The sequence below is a fragment of the Canis lupus genome, chromosome 2, assembly GCF_048164855.1.
Source record: "Canis lupus baileyi chromosome 2, mCanLup2.hap1, whole genome shotgun sequence".
Taxonomy (NCBI): Eukaryota; Metazoa; Chordata; class Mammalia; order Carnivora; family Canidae; genus Canis; species Canis lupus.
The window spans coordinates 72,015,863-72,033,123 of NC_132839.1; the positions used below are offsets into that span (position 1 = coordinate 72,015,863).

Here is a 17,261-nt window from a genome sequence, read left to right on the forward strand (position 1 = left end):
TGGATCATCCTTCCTTTCTGTGTGGAGGTAATTCCCATAAAGAAGGCGATACCAATTCCCAGTCCCTGAAGAATCTTCGTCCTGTTCTTCCCATCTTACTACCCAGTTCACTCATGTGTGTGCTCGGATGTCTTGTGAGTGTGTACTCTCTGTTACCTGCCAGGGGCACCTGGGATGCAGAGGGGCACAGGGCTCAGCTCCACTTCAAGGAGTCACCTGGATACCCACATTTCTTCTGTGCTGATGACAGACGAAACCAAGCCCAATGATCACTGCCACTATGTGCTAATGACAGAATAATCTTATTTTGAGAAAAACCCAACCGGAGGAGCCTTACCCCATTTTAAGGATGACCGAGTGAGATTCTGAGATACTATACGGCCAGGCTGAAGGTCCACAGCTGGAGCACGGGTTTGGGTCAGTACTCTTTCAGGGCATTCAAGAGTTCAGACTGATGCTCTTCTGAGTGGCTTCTGTTTGTTGAATCAGCCATTTGCTTGGTCATTGCCCATGGCCCTGACCCTGACTTGGGGAGGTAGGCGTCTCTACCCACATGCTACTGATGGGAAAATCAGGGCTTGGAAAAGTAACTGTATTTCCTCTGGTCCACAGTGACCAAAATGGTGAAGCTGGGTTTAAAGCTAAGTGGGACACCAAACCCTCCCTTCCACCTCTGCCCCTTCCCATCTTCCCCGTGTTAGGGACACCTTCCCTGTGTTCCACCTACCTCCATCCTGGGACCAAAAGCTCAGGTGCTGACAGGATCAGGCAGGAAATAGAGATGCATGTGAACTGGGCTGCCAGGGACAGTGTGAATCACAGAGAAGACTTTACTGTCCTACTGTCAAGGGCCATCATAGAGCCACTTTTGGCAGATCTTCAAATTTTTGAAATGATGTTGGAAATCAGCAATTTTGGGGGACGTTTCCTATACAGGCACAGCCAGCCCATGTGTGATCTGTGTGTGTGGCCCCAGTGATATAAGGAAGGAGCTCCCGGTTTAGCTTTCTTTCCAGGCAGGAAAAGGGACATTTGCTTGCTTTCTTTGCCTCATGCATGCAGTCCTTAAATGCCTGTATTTTTTTTTTTTTTTATGATAGTAACACACACACAGAGAGAGAGAGAGGCAGAGACACAGGCAGAGGGAGAAGCAGGCTCCACGCACCGGGAGCCCGACGTGGGACTCGATCCCGGGTCTCCAGGATCACGCCCTGGGCCAAAGGCAGGCACTAAACCGCTGTGCCACCCAGGGATCCCAAATGCCTGTATTTTTATGGGATGTTGATTGGGGGTTACATTCCATTAGAGATTGTTTGAAAGGGTAATTAGCTATCTTGAAATCTCACACTCGCCTCTGAATAAACTGCTCCATGAAGGCAGCATGTTGAAAGAATGCTATGAATTTCCTTAGAAATAATTGGTCTGATGGAAATGAGAAAGGAGCCCACAGGCTTGAAAGACAGAACAACCAGATTTGCCCAGCGCGATAATCACCATCAGTAACTAATGGATCCTAATACAGTTCTAGCTTTATCACCCCTGTGATGTTTGGTCATGATTGAATGAGACTGGTGTTGTATCATAAAGGTGAAGAATGGGGACTAACCTCTCATGCAGAATACTATTGATGATAATACCTTATCTTGGTAGCCTTTACTTTATTCCAAATATTTAAGCTGTATGGGTTCATTACATGTGCACAACAACCATAGGTAAGCATTTTAGTACACCCATTTTATAAGTGAAGAGACAGGCACAGAGAGGTTAAGTGACTTCCCCAAGGTCACCCAGCGGGTAGTGGTGGAGTCACAAATCAATTCCAAGCAGCCTGGCCCCTATGTTTCTACCCCAAACAATTCAACTTTATTTTCTGCCTTTTAGTAAAATTATGACAAGGCTGGAAATCCAACAATAAAATAGTTGTCATTTACTAAATCCCTGTGTGGCTGGCTTTGTGTGTCAGAAAGAAATGCTTCTGGCTTCCAATGATAGCAAACTTGGCCCACAGCAGTTTGAACATATAGGTTTTCTTTTCTTTCTTTCCTTTTTTTGAAATATACTAAGTCTAGAGGTAGGTGGTTCCTGGCATGGCTTCAGAGGCTCATTAACAGGGAGTAGTTTTCTCTGTACCTGCCTTGGCTTCTTGGCCCACAGTCATGAGATGGCTGCAATAGCTCCAGACATCACATCCACATCCATTGTAGGAAGAGGCAGGTGGGTTGAAGAGCCATTTCTCTTTTTTTAAGATTTTATTTATTCATTTATTTATGAGAGACACAGAGAGAGAGCCAAAGACACAGGCAGAGGGAGAAACAGGCTCCACGCAGGGGGCCTGACGTGGGACTCAACCCCAGATCTCCAGTCTCATACCCTGGGCCGAAGGTTGCACTAAACTGCTGAGCCACCCGGGCTGCCCTGAAGAGCCATTTCAACTGTAACTTTCCCTTTTCATCAGAAAAACATGCTTTCCCAGAACTACCCCCATAGTCCTCTGCTGAGGTCTCATTGACTAGGCCTGTGTCACAAGGTCACTGCAGGTTGCACATGTGTCTGGGAAAGTAGGGTGTACAGTTGTTTTGATTAATGTGATGGCCCCTGAACCATCAGTAGCACCTGGGAACTTGCAAATTCTCTGGCTCCTCTGCAGACACTCAGGGGTAGGGGCATGATCGGTGTTAAGAAGCTTCCAGGTGATCATGATGAACACCACTGGATCTGACCAGTTGTGTCTCATTGCCTGGGGCTGGCCACGCTGGTCCCTAAATAGACCTAAGGTTTCCTTATCCAGGAGGCAAGGAGAGTTGAGCCTAGCCTGGCAAACAACCAGTTATTTAATGGGCAATGAGTCATTTCATTGTCCTTGTGACAGTCCTCCAGGCAGATGCCACTGCGCTCTTATTTGGATAAGGTCACTGGCACACCATGTCTTTGCCTTTGGCCAGAAGTGTGCCCCTTGTTTCTACCTTAACAGCATGCTTGTCACAGTGTCACCCATGGCAGCTCTCTCTGTGTCTTGTGGCTTGAACAGACACTGCTTTTTAAGAGTGCACCTTATCATCCCCGAGCTGGCTCCCAAAGTCCTTGTGACTTCTCCCCGTGGGGCAGTTTAATGATCTAGAAGCTTACAGGTGTCCAACTGCCCTGGTTTTCCCAGGACTGCAAGCTTTTTGGGGATGCAGGACTGTCAGTGCTAAAACCAGGAAGGTCCCAGCAAACCAGGACATAGATGGTCACCCTAAAAAACTCGCTCGTCAACCCCTCATGTTCCCCAGCCAAGTCCTCTTGCTCTGGGCCAATGACCTGATGTGACAATGCAATTTCTAGAGCCTTCTTCGGCATGGCACTGTCACGGAAGCCATTTCAAACTGCTTACCAACCAACTGTAAACCCTTCACTTATTCAAAGTGTGTTCATGTAGGCACTATTTATGTGAGTATCAGTATACCAGGCCTCAGGGAGATGCTGAATAAATGGAAAGCACAGGCCCATATGCTCAAAGTCGTTTAAATCCAATCTAGTTCAATAAGCAAATAAACATTACATAAGTACCTATTTGTCTCATGTATTGTGTTGGAAGCCCCCAAGGAACACACATTTTTGTAGGGGATATGGATGAGTGAGATTATTTACAGCATTATAATGCTGATTATTAAAATAATAATAGGTTTTGACATTTGCCAGTTGACTCAGTAATTAATACCCTTCTCCAGTTAAGAGATAAGACAGAAGGTGGGGAGCCATGGAGAACCATGCCTGACCTGGCGTTGGGGCATGGGACTCAGGAGGCCAGCAGCAAGGGCTCCCTGATGTGAAGCCCAGAATTAGCCAGATGCCCCCTGGCCGTTCAGGCAGCGCTGGATCCTGCAGACACCTGCATGTGGTGGCTGGCCCGAAGTAGCTTCTGGCAAGAAGGATTAGAGGAAAAGCTTGCTCCCTGAAGACAGACGGTTTCCAGAGAGAGAACAGAATAAGCAGAAATATATCCTGTGGTTCCTTGTTTGGCTCACCACTCGGACGGCTCATACCACCTTTGATGGGTCAAGAGGCCACAGGTGTTCAGGGAAATAGCCCTCCTCAAAGAAACCAGGTGAGAGGGAAGATTGCTCCTTGTCCCCCAGCAAACAGTGATGGTTTTTTGAGAGGTTGCACTGGGTCAGGCACTATTCTACGTTTTTGTGGAATGTAGGCCTTGTTGCTCCCACTTTACAGGTGGGATAAGTGAGGCACACGGAGGCCAGGTGATTTTACCCAAGGCTGTGGCAGAGCTAAGTGATGGATCTAAGGAGTCTGACTCAGGCTGGGTTCTGATCTGTGGCTAAATGTCTACAGGAGGTTCAGGGATGGCACAAAGGAAAAGACGATACATTGGAGTGGGGAGAGGCTTCCTGAGAGAGCCCGTGAGCCACATGTGCGAGGCCAGGCAGGAGTTGGGCTATTGAGGAAAGGCTTTCCAGGCCCGTGAAACCACGGTGCAGAGGGGTTGCCTCTTGAGGCTGCAGGGAGCCTTCAGGGGGCAGAGACATTTGCTGCTGAGTGTGTGTGTGTGTGTGTGGGGGCAGCTGGCATATGCCAGCAGTGATGCTTGCTCTTGGGGAGGCAGGGGATCTGCACATTTACTGGCTCACTGCTGGGCACGTGACAAATGCAGTCCGGGCATCTTGTTTTTCTCTTCTCCTTGACTTTTGGTGAGTGGGCAAGAGGTGAAAGCATGGAATTTCTTTTCCTGGCAAGTTACATGCAAAGGAAACCAAACTAGGTCAAAGAACCAAGGTTTTGCTAAGTTAACCATTAACTTTGTCTCTCTATTCTAAGCATGTTAGATATTCGAAGGCACACTGGATTCTGACTTGGCTCCACAGGGACAGAATTGAACATAATCGTCCTCCACGTATGGTTAATTCAGAGGGAACTGATTGTGTTCATTCACTTTCACATCCTTGCCCCCATAACGTAGTGAACCAATCAATTCATTTCATCTTTGGTAAATGACATGTCTCTCCTAGTTATCGGGAACTGGCTGTAATTCAATATAATTAAAAAATATTTACCGAACACTCATCATGTACCGGTAGTTGGCTTGGCACTATAAATGTCGGACCTTCTTTCCCTCGGTCCTTTAGTGAATGAGTATCTGTTGAATGCTCACTGTGTACTAACACTGTGCTAGGTGCTGGGGACACAGTAGGAGAAACAAACATGGCCTTTAACTTTAGGGAGCATAGCATCTAGTGGGGAAAAATTGGTTTTGATCAAACCCATGTAAAACAGTGTAGAACAATGTGTTTTGGAGGAAAGTCCCACAGTACTGGGAGAGTGTAGTAGGGGAGCAGACTAGTCTGGAGGGGGAGCACAATCTTTTCTGGATGCAGAAGGGTGAAGAGGGAGCAGAGTTATCAAGTGTGCAGCCAGGAAAGGAGCATTAAAGGCACAGAGAATCAGGGTGCCTGGGTGACTCAGTGGTTGGGCACATGCCTTTGGCTCAGGACGTGATCCCAGGGTCCTGAAATTGAGTCCTGCATTGAGTTCCCTGCAGGGAGCCTGCTTCTCCCTCTGCCTGTGTCTCTGCCTCTCTGAGTCTCTCATGAATAAATAAATGAAATCTTTTAAAAAAAAAAAGGCACGGAGAATGACTGTTTTAGGCATAGAAAAGAAGCTTGTGTGTCTGGAGCTCAGTGGGTGCAGGGAGCGTGGTAGATGGTGAAGCAGGAGAAGTAGCAGGGGTTTGATTGTGTAGGAATTTGCTCTTTTCCCAGAAAGCAATGAGGAGGCATTAAAGGGGTGTTTGCAGATGATGAGCAAGACCCCCTGCCTGTGACAAGCACATATCCCAGGATGGGAGGGTCAAGAGTGGATAGAGGACTGCACCAGAGGGTGGCCACAGGAGGACAGATGGGAGAGATAACCAAGAGGTAATGTGGATCTAACCTGATGAAAGGCTAGCTACGGGGCTGAGTGAGAGAGGTGTGGGATGAGTTCCAGGCTTTGAGCACGTGAGGTCAGATGCATGTTGAAGTACTCCTCTTACGCTCCATTTTTGGACCTGTTGGGTTCAAGGTGGCTTTGAAGCCTTCAAGAGTTGTTGTGGGGCAGGCATTAATCAGTACATACTGGTGGGAGGCCAGAGAAGAGGTTCCTTGGAGAGTCATTGGCAATCAGGTGGTGGCTGAAGCCTTTGGCGCTAGCGAGAAGAAGAAAGTGGTAGATGGAGCTTGACAGACTTTAGTATTGAGTGGCTGGGAGAATGAAGCTGAGTGTGCACAGTGCATGCGCTGAAGCATGAACTGGCTTTCATGGAAGCCAAGCCTGCTTCAAAAAAGGACAGAATGGCCAAGTGCAAGGAGGACAATCAAATGTCCGTTGGACTTAGTGGCATGGCTACGCATGATTCGTCTGCTGTGTTGTAGGGTTGGGGCAGAAACCACACCAGAGTAAGGCAGTAGAAATAGCAAGAATGAGGAGACCTACCTGGAATTACAGCATGAAGGGGAGGCATGAGACAGGGCAATACCGGGTTGAGACTGAGGGATCGTGGTCTTCATCCTCTAGTAGCTAACAATGCCAGGGCTAGACAGATGTCCAAGCAGGAGGGACCCACAATATGGTCATGACATTTGAGGGTTCAGATACCATTAAGGAGATGGAGTTAATGCCTTGGACACTGAGATAGGTGAGATGAGTGTATAAGATCTGAGGAGTACCAGATGGACAAGAGAAGAACCAGAAGTGGGGAAAGGTCATCCTGGCATCAGGAACAGCAGCAAGTTGAACAGCAGCAAGCAAGAATTTGGTAATCCATGTATCTAGATTTTTCTCTCTGATCCCTTCCCCTGGGCCCATAAGACGTCTCACATCCTGCATACCCACTGGGGAAGTGTTGAGGGGGAAATAAAGTGTGCTGAGAAACATCCATTCAGTGGTGGAGTGCTGCCATGGCAAATAAAATGCAATTGAAGCCAGAAGCCATTTGGAATACATGGGTAGGTCTGTGGAGAGAACTTTCAAGAACCAGTGCAAAGTTTGGCAAATCTGATTTGTTTTCTTTCTTTCCCTCATTTTCTTTTGCAGTCAACTTTGACCATTTTCAGATTCTGCGGGCCATTGGCAAAGGGAGTTTTGGAAAGGTAAGAATGAAGGATTTTTAAAAATTTCATTAACAAAACAAAAAAGTCCTGTCGGCTAGGCTCCTGTACATGTGTGTGTCTGTGTGTCTGTTTTTGTGTTGGTTGCTGGGCACTGGGAATTTCCTGTTTGACAGAAAGATTGTAGTTTGCCAAATTTGACATGTGAAAGAAAGTCTGAATAGTTTCCTTTGGATCCGCTGTAATTTCATTTTGAAAATTAAGTTACCACGGCAGCCCTGGGTTAGGTGGATTACAGTGGTAATTATTTCAAGATTGCTTATGCTATTTCTTCCTTGGGGATCTAAATGATTTGGAAAGTAGAAAAACAAAAGCCACAAATTTAGGAGATGGCCAACATCAACTCTTTCCTGCAGTGTAGGCATTTTATAAATAAATTTTACTGTGGAAAGACTATTTGACATGAGGTCTACCCTCCTAACAAATTTTTAAGTGTGCAGTATATTATTGTTGAACAATGTTGAACAGCAGAACTCTAGGGCTTATGCATCTTACATAGATGAAACTTTATGCCCTTTGGTTAGTAACTCCCCATTTCCCGAGCCCCTCAGTCCCTGGCAACCACCATTCCTTTCTTTGATTCTATGACTTAAACTGTTGTAGGTACTTTGTATCTGTGGAGTCATGAAGTATTTGTCTTTCTGGCTTTCTGGCTTATTTCACTTAGCATGGATTCAAGATTCATCCATGTTGTATTATAGAATTTATATTGTAAAATGTCTTTGTCTTATAAAAAGGCTGAATAAAATTTCATTGTACCTGTATACCACATTTTTAAATTCATTCATCTGTTGATGGACGTTAACATTTCTACCACATCTTGGCTATTGTGACAAGTGCACTTACAGTGGACACAGGATTGCAGTTATCTCTTCTGGATCCTGATTTCAATTACTTTGGGTAAATATCTTAGAAGTAAGATTGCTGAATCGTGGTAGTTTTAGTTTTAATTTTTTGAGGAACCGCCATGCTGTATTCCATTGTGGTCAGGCCGTATGACATTCCCACCATGTAAACATTACATATTACATATTACATTCCCATAGAAACAAATAGTGTGCAAAAGCTCTAATTTCTCCACATCCTTGCCAACATTTGTTGTCTTTTGTGTTTATTGTTTTGTTTTGTCTTTTGATAGTGGCCATCCTGACAGGTGTGAAGTCATATCTTATTGTGTTTTTTTTTTAAAGATTATTTTATTTATTTGAGAGAGAGAAAGAAAGAGAGAGAGAGAGAGAGAGAATGTGATGGGAGGGGCAGAAGGAGAGGGAGAGAGAATCCTAAGCAGACGCTGCACCAAGTATGGTGCTGGATATTGGGCTCAGTCCCATGACCCCATGATCAGGACCCAAGTTGAAACCAAGAGTAAGAAATTTAACCATCTACATCACCCAGGCATCCCTTATTATGGTTTTGATTTGCATTTCCCTGCTGACTAGTCCTATTCAGCATGTTTTAACATACTTGTTAACTGGTTGTACATCTTCTTTGGAGAAATATCTATTCTGGTCTGTAGCCCATCTTAAAATCAAGTTCTTATTTTTTTTTTAAATTTATTTTTTAACTATAGCCAATTTGAATGCCTTTTATTTCTTTTTGTTGTCTGCTTGCTGAGGCTAGGACTTCTAGTACTATGTTGAATAACAGTGGTGAGAGTGACATCCCTGTCATGTTCCTGATCTTAGGGGAAAGGCTCTTAGTTTTTCTCCATTGAGAATGTGAGTTGTAGGAGCTCCTTACATATTTTGGAGATCATCCCCTTGTCAGATATATGGCCTCTGAATATTTTCTCTCGTGCTGTGGATTGTCTTTGCACTCTGTTGATTATTTCCTTTGCTATGCAGAAACTTTTTAGTTTGATGTACTTGCTTATTTTTGTTACCTGTGTTTTTGAAGTCATATTGCATGCAATCATTGCTAAGACCAGGGTCATGAAGCTTTATTTTTAAAATGTTTTCTTGGGGGGTGGGGGTGAATGGGTGATGGGCACTGAGGGGGGCACTTGACGGGATGAGCACTGGGTGTTATTCTGTATGTTGGCAAATTGAACACCAATAAAAAATAAACTTATTATTAAAAAAGTAAAATAAAATAAAAAAAATAAAATGTTTTCTTCTGGGAGGTTTATAGTTTCAAGTCTTAAAATTTAGATCTTTAACCCATTTTGAGTTGATTTTTGGTTGTAGTGTGAGATAAGGGTGCAGGTTCATTCATCTGCATGTGGATGTCCAGTTTTCCAGCACCATTTGTTGAAGAGACTGCATTTACCTGCTGTGTAATCTTTTTTTGTTTTGTATATTTTGATTGGAGTTCAATTTGCCAACATATAGCTAACACCCACTGCTCATCCCATCAAGTGCCCCCCTCAGTGCCCGTCACCCAGTCACCCCATCCCCCCACCCACCTCCTTTCCACCACCCCTTGTTCATTTCCCAGAATGAGGAGGTGTTCTGTTGTTCTCTCTGAGATTTCCCACTCATGTTCTCTCATGTTCTGTCTCCCTCTCTGAGATTTCCCACTCATTTTCTCTCTTTTCCCCTTTAATCCCTTTCACTAATTTTTATATTCCCCCAAATGAGTGAGACCATATAATGTTTGTCCTTCTCTGACTGACTTACTTCACTCAGCATAATACCCTCCAGTTCCATCCACATTGAAGCAAATGGTGGGTATTTGTTGTTTCTGATTGCTGAGTAATATTCCATTGTATACATAGACCACACAGCTTCTTTAAATTCATCTTTCGATGGACACTGAGGCTCCTTCCACTGTTTGGCTATTGTGGACGTTGCTGCTGAACATTGGGGTGCAGGTGTCCTGCCGGTTCACGGCATCTGTGTATTCTTGGTACCCTGGCCAAAGATCAGTTGACCAGATATGCATGGAGTTCTTTGCTGGTATCTTTATTCTGTTCTATTGGTCTCTGTGTCTTTCTGCCAGCACCATGCTTGTTCTGATGACTGTAACTTTGTAATATAATTACAAGTAAGTGTGATGCCACCAGCTTTGCTCTTGCCCAAGACTGATTCAGCTGTTTGTGATCTTTTGTGGTTCCATACGAATTATAATTTTTTTTCTATTTCTGAAAAAAAAAGAGTGTCATTGGGCTCTTGATGGGAATTGCATTGCATCTGTAAATTGCTTTGGGTAGTATGGACAGTTTGATAATATTAAGTCTTCCAGTCCGTGAAATGGATGCCTTTCCATTTGTTTGTCTTAATTTCTTTTGTCAATGTTTTGTTACTTTCTGTATACCAGTCTTTCAGTTTATTAGTTAAATTTATTCCTAAGTGTTTATTCTTTTTAGTGCTCTTGTAAATTGGATCATTTCTCTAATTTCATTTTCAGATAACTCTTTATTCGTGTAATGGAGACACAGCTGATTTTTGTATGTTGATTTTGTATCCTGCAACTAAATGAGTTCATTAGTTCTATTTTCTTTCTGTGGCATCTTTAGGATTTTTTATACATTAGATTGAGTCACCTGCAAACAGGGATGGTTTTATTTCTTCCTTTCCAATTTGGATGCCTTTTATTTTGTTTTCGACTACGTGCTCTTGCTTGGACTTCTGGTACTGTGTTGAACAGAGGTGGCGAGAGTAGGCATCCTTGCCTCATTCCTTATCTTAGAGGAAACTCAGTTTTTCAGCCTAATGTTAATTGTAGGATTTTCAATGGCCTTTGTTGTGTTGAGGTAATACCCTTCTATTCCTACTTTGTTGAGCATTTTTATCATGGAAATGTGTTCACTTTTGTCAAGTGCTTTTTCTGCCTCTCTTCCCATAATTGTGTGATTTTATCTTTTATTTTGTTACTGTGGGATATCACACGAATTAATTGATTTCCATATATTGAACCATCCGTATACCCCAGGGATAAATTCCACTTGCTCATGGTATGTGACCCCCTAAAGTGCTATGATTTGATTTGCTAGTAGTTTGTTGCAGTGTTGTGCCCATATGCATCAGATAGATTGGTCTGTTGTTTGTTTTCTTGTGTCTTTGCCTGGCTTGGGCAACAGCGTTATGCCGGGCTCATAACCTGACTGGACATGTTCCCTCCTCTTTAGTTTTTGGGAAGAGTAAGAAAATTGGCATTCATTCTTCTTAAAATGTTTGGTAAAATTCAACAGTGAAGCCAACTTTCTTGGGCTTTTCTTTGTTGGGAGATTTGACATTTGTTTGTGGAAAGTATATATTTGTAATCCTCAACTGTTTACAGTGACAGGTTCTTGGAAACAATGGAAAAAAGGCAAGGACTTTTAAAGAACAAGAAGGAGCCCTTAGCTGAGCCTGTCTGTTCCCACTTACTCAGAAATCTCCTTTGGCAGTATTTACTTTGGCTACATACTGAATGCCAGATATCCTTATTTTCTCAAGTGAATATTATTTCTATTATACAAATGGAAAAACCTAGACAGAAATACTTAGACTTGGCAACTCCAAAAGATGAAGTGGCCCACCCATGGCCCCACAGGCAGGAAGAGTCCCAGCTGGGATTTGAACCAAAGACTGTTGGATGACTAGGCACCTGCTGTTTTAAAAACCCAGACTCCTGATTAGACCATTCACAACCCATTGTTAAACAGATATTGATCTAAGAGGTTGGATAGAGTCAGCCTTCCCACCTTTGTTCCCTCCATTCCTCTCATTTCCTCCCTCCCTTCCTTCCTTCCTTCCTTCCTTCCTTCCTTCCTTCCTTCCTTCCTTCCTTCCTTCCTTCCTTCCTTCCTTCCTTTTTGTTCTTTTATGAATTCAGTCCATGAATACTGAGTGCCTACCCATAGCTAGGCACTAGACTTTGATCCAGTAGTAACCTGAATAGATTTGAGTGTTTTTCCTTGTAGAGCTTACATTTAGAAGTGAGAGAGATGACAAACAGGTAAATATGTATACTTATGGTACATTAGATTGTAACAAGTACATTAAAATATAGGAAGCTGAGGGGTGTGGTGTTCTGGGAGGTAGTGGCAGAGAGGGGTTGCTGATTATAGAACTAAGCTGTCATGAGGTCGCCACTAACCACATGTGAATATTTAAATTTAAATTAATTATCCTTAGAGAAGATGATAAACATTCAGTTCCTCAGGCACACTAGCCACATTTTAAGTGCTTAGTAGCCACATGTGGCTGGTAGCAACTACATCAGGCAATTCAGATGATAGGCCATTTCCATACACCTAGGCAGTTCTGTTGAGCAGTGTGCTCTCAAAGAGCGTGGTGGGGCACCTTCAGTGGTAAGAAGCTGTGTGAGCAGAGTCCTAATGGAAGTGAAGGAGGAAGACAGGTTCCAGGTGGAGGAAGCAGCAGGTGCAAAGACTCTGGAAAGGAGAGTGGTTGGTAGTTTCGAGGCGCTTCAAGGTGGGGAGAATGAAGGGGAGCAGGTCAGTGATGTCAGCAAGGACCAGATCACATAGGACCTAGACAACCATGCTGAAGATTGAGAAGAGAAGGCCAATCAATGGGAACCTTGACAGGTTCTTCTGCCCATTTCCTGACTGGATTCTTTGTTTTTAGGGTGTTGAGTTTGGTAACTTTTTTACAGATCTTGGATACTAGCCCTTTATCTGTTGTGTCATTTGCAGATATCTTCAGGCTGCCTTTTAGTTTTGTTGACTATTGGCTTTGTGGTGCAAAAGCTTTTTATCTTGATGAAGTCCCAATACATCAATTTTGCTTTTATTTCCCTTGCCTTTGGAGATGTGTCTAGCAAGAAGTTGCGGCAGCCAAGGTCAAAGCGGTTTCTGCCTGTGTCTTCCTCTAGGATTTTGATGGATTCCCGTCTCACATTTAGGTCTTTCACCAATTTTCAGTGTATCTTTGTGTATGGTCTAGGAAAGTGGTCCAGTGTCATTCTTCTGCATGTGGCTGTTCAATTTTCCCAACACTATTTGCTGAAGAGATTGTCTCTTTCCCTTGGATATTCTTTTCTGCTTTGTTGAATATTAGTTGTCTGTAGAGTTGAGGGTCCATTTCTGGTTTCTGTGTTCTGTTCCATTGATCTGTGTGTCTGTTTTTGTGCCAGTACCATACTGTCTTGGTGACTACAGCTTTGTAATACAGCTTGAAGCTCGGCATTGTGATGCCACCAGCTTGGTTCTCTTTTTCAACATTCCTCTGGCTATTTGGGATCTTTTCTGATTCCATACAAATTTTAGGATTATTTGTTCCAGTTCTGTGAAAAAGATTGATAGTATTTTGATAGGGATTTCATTGAATGTGTAGATTGCTTTGGGTAGCATAGACATTTTAACAATATTTATTCTTCTAATCCATGAACATGGAATGTTCTTCCATCTTTTTGCATCTTCCTCAATTTCTTACATAAGTGTTCTGTAGTTTTTATAGCATAGATCCTTTCCCTCTTTCGTTAGGTGTACTCCTGGGCATCTTATGGTTTTTGGTGCAATTTTACATGGTATCAATTCCTTAATTTTTCTTTCTTATGTCTCATTGTTAGTGTATAGAAATACAACTGATTTATGTGCATTGATTTTTGTATCCTGCCATGTTGCTGAATTCCTCTATGAGTTCTCACAATTTTCAGGTGGAGTCTTTTGGGTTTTCCACGTAAAGTGTCATGTCATCTGTGAAGAGTGAGAGTTTGACTTCTTTGCCAATTTGAGTGGCTAATAAATTTTTGTTGTTGTTGTCTGATTGCTGAGACTAGGACTTCTAGTACTATGTTGAACAACAGTGGTGAGAGTGGACATCCATGTCATGTTCCTAACCTTAGGAGAAAACTCTCAGTTTTTTCCCATTGTGAATGATACTCACTGTCAGTCTTTCATGTATGGCCTTTATGATATCGAGGTAATTCCCTCTATCCATACATGGCAGAGAATTTTAGTCAAGAAAGGATAGTGCATTTTGTCAAATGCTTTTTCTACAGGGCAGTGGAACCAGTTCCTTAAAATAGATCTGTCTTTTCTTCTCTTCCTCTCTCTTTCTTATTCACTGGTTCCATCTCCCTGGAGAATCCTGATTACCACGTGGTGCAAGGTGGGAAGAAGGAGGATTTGGGAAGCACTTACTAGCAAGAGGCCAGAGCAAAAATAAAGCCCTAGGAAACTGTTTCAGGTACATTTATTTTGCTCTGGGCACTTTGAACCCATTCTGACTCAGCAAATGATTATTCAGGATTAGTACTTTATTAATTTTTTATAAATTTATTTTATTTAAATTCAGTTAGTTAACACAGAGCTACCCTATGACCCAGCAACTGCACTACTAGGTATTTACCCAAAGCATGCAAACGGTGTGATCTGAGGGACACCTGCACTGTCCACAATAGCCAAACTATGTTTATAACATAGTGTTTATAACAGCAATGTCCACAATAGCCAAACTATGGAAAGAGCCCAGATATCCACTGACAGATGAGTGGATAAAGAAGCTGTGGTATACACATGCACGCACGCACACACTGGAATGTCACTCAGCCATCAAAAAGGATGAAATCTTACCATTTACATCCACGTAGATGGAACTGGAGGACGTTATGCTAAGAAATAGTATTTAGGAACACCTGGGTGGTTCAGTGATTGAGTATCTGCCTTTGGCTCAGGTGGTGATCCCAGGGTCCTGGGATCGAGTCCCACATTGGGCTCCCCACAGAGAGCCTGCTTCTCCCTCTGCCTATGTCTCTGCCTCTCTCTCTGTGTTTCTCATGAATGAATAAGTAAAACCTTTAAAAAAAAAAGGAATATATTTTGATGTGTCCAGTACCACTTTGGAAATCGTGGTGAAACTCTTCACTCCAGCTTTTATTCTGGGGTTCACCCCACTTCTGGGACCCCTTTCCCTAGCTCACACTTTGGGATAGTCCTGGAGGAGGGAGGATGACCAGTTCCCCAGGCCTGGGCTGTAGGGTAGAGTGTCACTGAGGTTTGCACCAAGGAATGGGGGTGGGGGGAGAAACATGGTCCTTCAGACTGACACACAGGTCACAGTCCAGTTCCCATGCATCCCTCGACTCCTCCCTAGCCCGTTTCCAGGTCCCTGTTCTTGGCCTTCTATTGTCTCTGCTTTGACAGCCACAGTGTCCCTCAGCGTTCCCTGCCTCCACTTTGGAGGACCAGCCTCTGGGTCCCTTTTTTCCTTTCTTCCCAGGGCTTCCTAAGGGTAAGGCTGGTGTGTCTGGGACCAAGCTGCCAGGATCCCCAGAACTCCCGAGTTGCTGAGGGAGGCCCTGGGATTCCTGCTGGCCTTCTGCACATGTGGGTGTATAGGGATGGGTTTGGAGTCTGCATTCAGATTTCAAAAAGTGCCGTCTCTATAAAGGGCAGGGGAGACTGGATGCGCATCTAATATTTTCTAACGCTTTAGTATGAAAATTTGCAAAAATATAGCAAAGTTGAAAGAATTTTCTAGTAAGCACCCATATCCACCATGTACACTCTACCATTAACATTCTACTAAACTTATTTTATGAAATCCCTATCCTTCCATCCATTTGTTAATCCTTCTTATTTTTTATGCATTTCACAGTAAATTGCAAATATCTGTACCTGGCTCCCTAGGTATTTCAGCAGAGGTTTGTCTCATTTTTCTTGATGTAAAGCTTACATACAATGAAACACACGTATCTGAAGTTTGCATTTGCTGAATTTTGAAAAATGAATGTATGCATGAATTTGCATCTCTCCTGTGATATAAGATTACTGCATTCCAAAATTCCTCTGTTGAACCCTTTCTAGTCAAAACTCATGATCACCCCAACTATTCCTACTCCATAGAGGAGGCCTGCCTGTTCTAGAACTTAATGCAAATAGAATTCTACATAAGCGCTCTTCCGTGTAAGGCTTCCAAATGTTTTATACTTTGCATAATGCTTTTGCAGCTCTTGAGGTTCATCTACGCCGCTGTGGAGTGGCACATCTTTTTCCTTTTTATTGAAGAATAGTATTCCATTCTATTAATATATCGGCTTTTTAATCCATTTTCATCATGGTAGACTCCAGGACTATTCCTAGTTTTTCCTGTTTTTTTTTTTTTTTTTTTTCATAAAGTTGCTGCAAAAATTTGTCTTTTTTTTTTTTTTTTTTTGTAGGCATATGACCTCACTCCTCTTGGATAAATATTTAAGATTGGAATTGATGGATCACAGCAATGCTTAGTTTGGTTGCAAAGCAGCCAAAAGGTTTTCCGAGAGGTTGTGCCATTTTATACTCCCTCCTAAAAGTTCCACTTGTTTTACATCCTTGCCAACAGGTTTTCACTTTTGCTTGTCAGATGGGCGTTCCATAGGATCTCAGTGTTGCTTGAATGAGCATTTCTTGATGACTAATAATGATCAGTGTTTGTTTCATGTGCTAATGGCCAGTCATGTATCCTTCTTTTGTGTTTCTGTTCAAAACATTTGCCATTAAAAAAGAAAGCTAATTGTCTTCCCCCACCAACTTTTCCAAACATCTTTATTGCATGTGTTTTTTTAGAAAAATTACTGAGATATAAGTGACATAATAGCATTGTGTATGTCTCAGGTGTACCAGTTGATTTGATTCCTTTATATATTGCAATATGATTACCACCTAGCGTTAGCTAACATGTCTGTCATATCACATAATTATCATTTCTTTGCTCTAGTGAGAACTTTTAAGATCTAGTCTCTTTGCAACTTGCACATGTTTGATATTGAGTGTAATCATTATGCTGTGCATTAACCTCCAGAACATACTCATCTTCTAGTTGCAAGTTTGTACCCTTAAACATCTCCCCAATTTTCTTACCCCCCAGTACCCAGTAACCACCATTTTACTCTCTGTTTCTATCAGTTCAGCTATTTTAGATTCCAGAGTAACTTCCCATTCAATTATCAGGGAGGGAGACAAACCATGAGAGACTCTTAACTCTAGGAAACAAACTGAGGGTTGCTGGAGGGGAGGTGGGCAGGGGGATGGGGTAACTGGGTGATGGACATGAAGGAGGGCATGTGATGTGATGAGTACTGGGTGTTATATGCAACTGACGAATTATTGAAAACAACATCTGAAACTAATGATACACTATATACGCTAATTGAATTTAAATAAAGAAAATAAGATTCCACAGATAAGTGATATGATGCAGTATTTGTCTTCCTCTGTCTGGCTTATCTCACTAAACATAATGCCCTCGAGAT

At 42.8% G+C, this 17,261-nt stretch overlaps 1 protein-coding gene across 2 annotated transcripts in view; it reads left to right on the forward strand.

The window, feature by feature from the left end:
* STK32B (serine/threonine kinase 32B) overlaps positions 1 to 17,261 on the forward strand; it is a 385,348-nt gene that overhangs the window by 92,694 nt on the left and 275,393 nt on the right. For both annotated transcript variants that reach the window (XM_072806445.1, XM_072806448.1), the window contains exon 2: positions 7,066 to 7,121. In XM_072806445.1, the coding sequence (XP_072662546.1) occupies positions 7,066 to 7,121 (56 nt within the window). The remainder of the gene's footprint in view (positions 1 to 7,065; positions 7,122 to 17,261) is intronic.